Genomic DNA, 1,461 nt, shown 5'->3' with positions numbered 1-1,461 from the left:
TGCAAAGTAGGTATTTTGGATTTTTCCCCACCACAATATTCTTAAACAAATATAGTTCCAACCCTGTGCTTTTTTCTCCCAGTGGAGGTAGCCCAGCAGCTATCTGAAATTCAGTGTGGCATTTGGACATGTATTGTTTGTAAGTTGAGTGACTAAATAATGGCTTTTATTGGTAGCTCATTTGCACTTACAGCCCACGGGCTCAGCCTGTCCTAGAAAACCTAGGCAATCAGAGCAGCCCGTGGGCCATCTGATCTCCCTAAAGAGCTCGTCCACAGAGGCATGTTCACTGTGGTAGCTTTCACTGTGGGGGTAGGGGCCAGTCTTGCTCTGTACAGTGGGGCTTTGACTTACAAGTTTAATTCGTTCTGTGATGGAGCTCGTAACTCAAATTACTCGTGTGTCAAATCAAAAAGTGAACGAGTGAGACACGTGATGCTGGGCTGATGTGGCGTTCACTGTGACGTTCGCTGCGCCAACTAGCCGTGGGGTATCTGAAGCTGGCTCGTAACCCGAACTTTAGCTCGCAACTCAGCAAAAAATTGGCCGAGAGACGGCTCGTATCTCGAAAAACTCGTTAGTCAGGACACTCATAAGTCAAGGCCCCACTGTATGTGGGTCGATGAGCCGAACCTGAAGGCTGTGTCCCTGGGTCTTGCCTGTCCTCTCTTCCTCCTCCCAAAGCCGAGAGATCTGGCGAATTGGATAAAAATTTGAAAAGAAATGCTAGAGGAGGGAATGTTTGAAGTTCCCTGAGGACACAGCAAATTCTGCTTAGGCGTCAGACGGGTCTTCGGTGGCCACTGGACTGAGTTGAGCTCCGTTTGTTCATGAGCAGGCCTATGGGTGGTAACTGGGAGTGAGTGTGGCGAACTCGCGCGTGACGAGGTGGCAGCGTCTTCTCGCTGAGCGCTGACCGGCCGGGCCCAGTGCCTGGCGCCGCGTGTGTCCTAGGGTTTCACCCCAACAGGAGCCCCCGTGGGGCCGTGTGCCGTTCGCCCTCTTAAAGGTGGAGAAACAGAGGCGCAGGGCGTGTAGGCCACGCCCACACAGCGCGTCCCAGCAGCGCCCACGCCTCGGTGTTTAGGCTGAACGGGGTGCTCGGGCCGCCCTGGCTCAGCGCAGCGTCGCTGTCGGCTGTGTCGATAGACTGTTCGAGGCCGTGGCTGCGGAGCCTCAGTGTCCCACCCCCATACCCCCCCTTCCTCTCCCAGGAACTCCTACGTGCGGCTCAGACACCTGTGCACCAACACCTGGGTGCACAGCACCAACATCCCCATCGACAAGGAGGAGGAGAAGCCTGTGATGCTGAAGGTGAGTCGGCACCCCCTGCTCCCCACTCCCGCTGCCAGGCCCCTCAGGGAGGAAGGGGCCGGGGTTCTGCTGCTCCGGCAAGAGTGTGGTCACGGGCACAGGAGAGTGTGGTCACGGGCACAGGAGAGTGTGGTCACGGGCACAGGA

The 1,461-nt window shown here is 56.3% G+C and overlaps 1 protein-coding gene across 1 annotated transcript in view; it reads left to right on the top strand.

The window, feature by feature from the left end:
* Positions 1-1,461, top strand: part of ITPR1 (inositol 1,4,5-trisphosphate receptor type 1) — a 227,042-nt gene that overhangs the window by 81,923 nt on the left and 143,658 nt on the right. The window contains 1 exon segment of the mRNA XM_015568305.1: positions 1,215-1,314. Within this exon segment, the coding sequence (XP_015423791.1) occupies positions 1,215-1,314 (100 nt within the window).

The sequence above is a fragment of the Myotis davidii genome, unplaced genomic scaffold (assembly GCF_000327345.1).
Source record: "Myotis davidii unplaced genomic scaffold, ASM32734v1 scaffold663, whole genome shotgun sequence".
Taxonomy (NCBI): Eukaryota; Metazoa; Chordata; class Mammalia; order Chiroptera; family Vespertilionidae; genus Myotis; species Myotis davidii.
The sequence above is the reverse complement of the archived record's forward strand: the minus strand, read 5'-3'. Positions and strand labels throughout refer to the sequence as shown.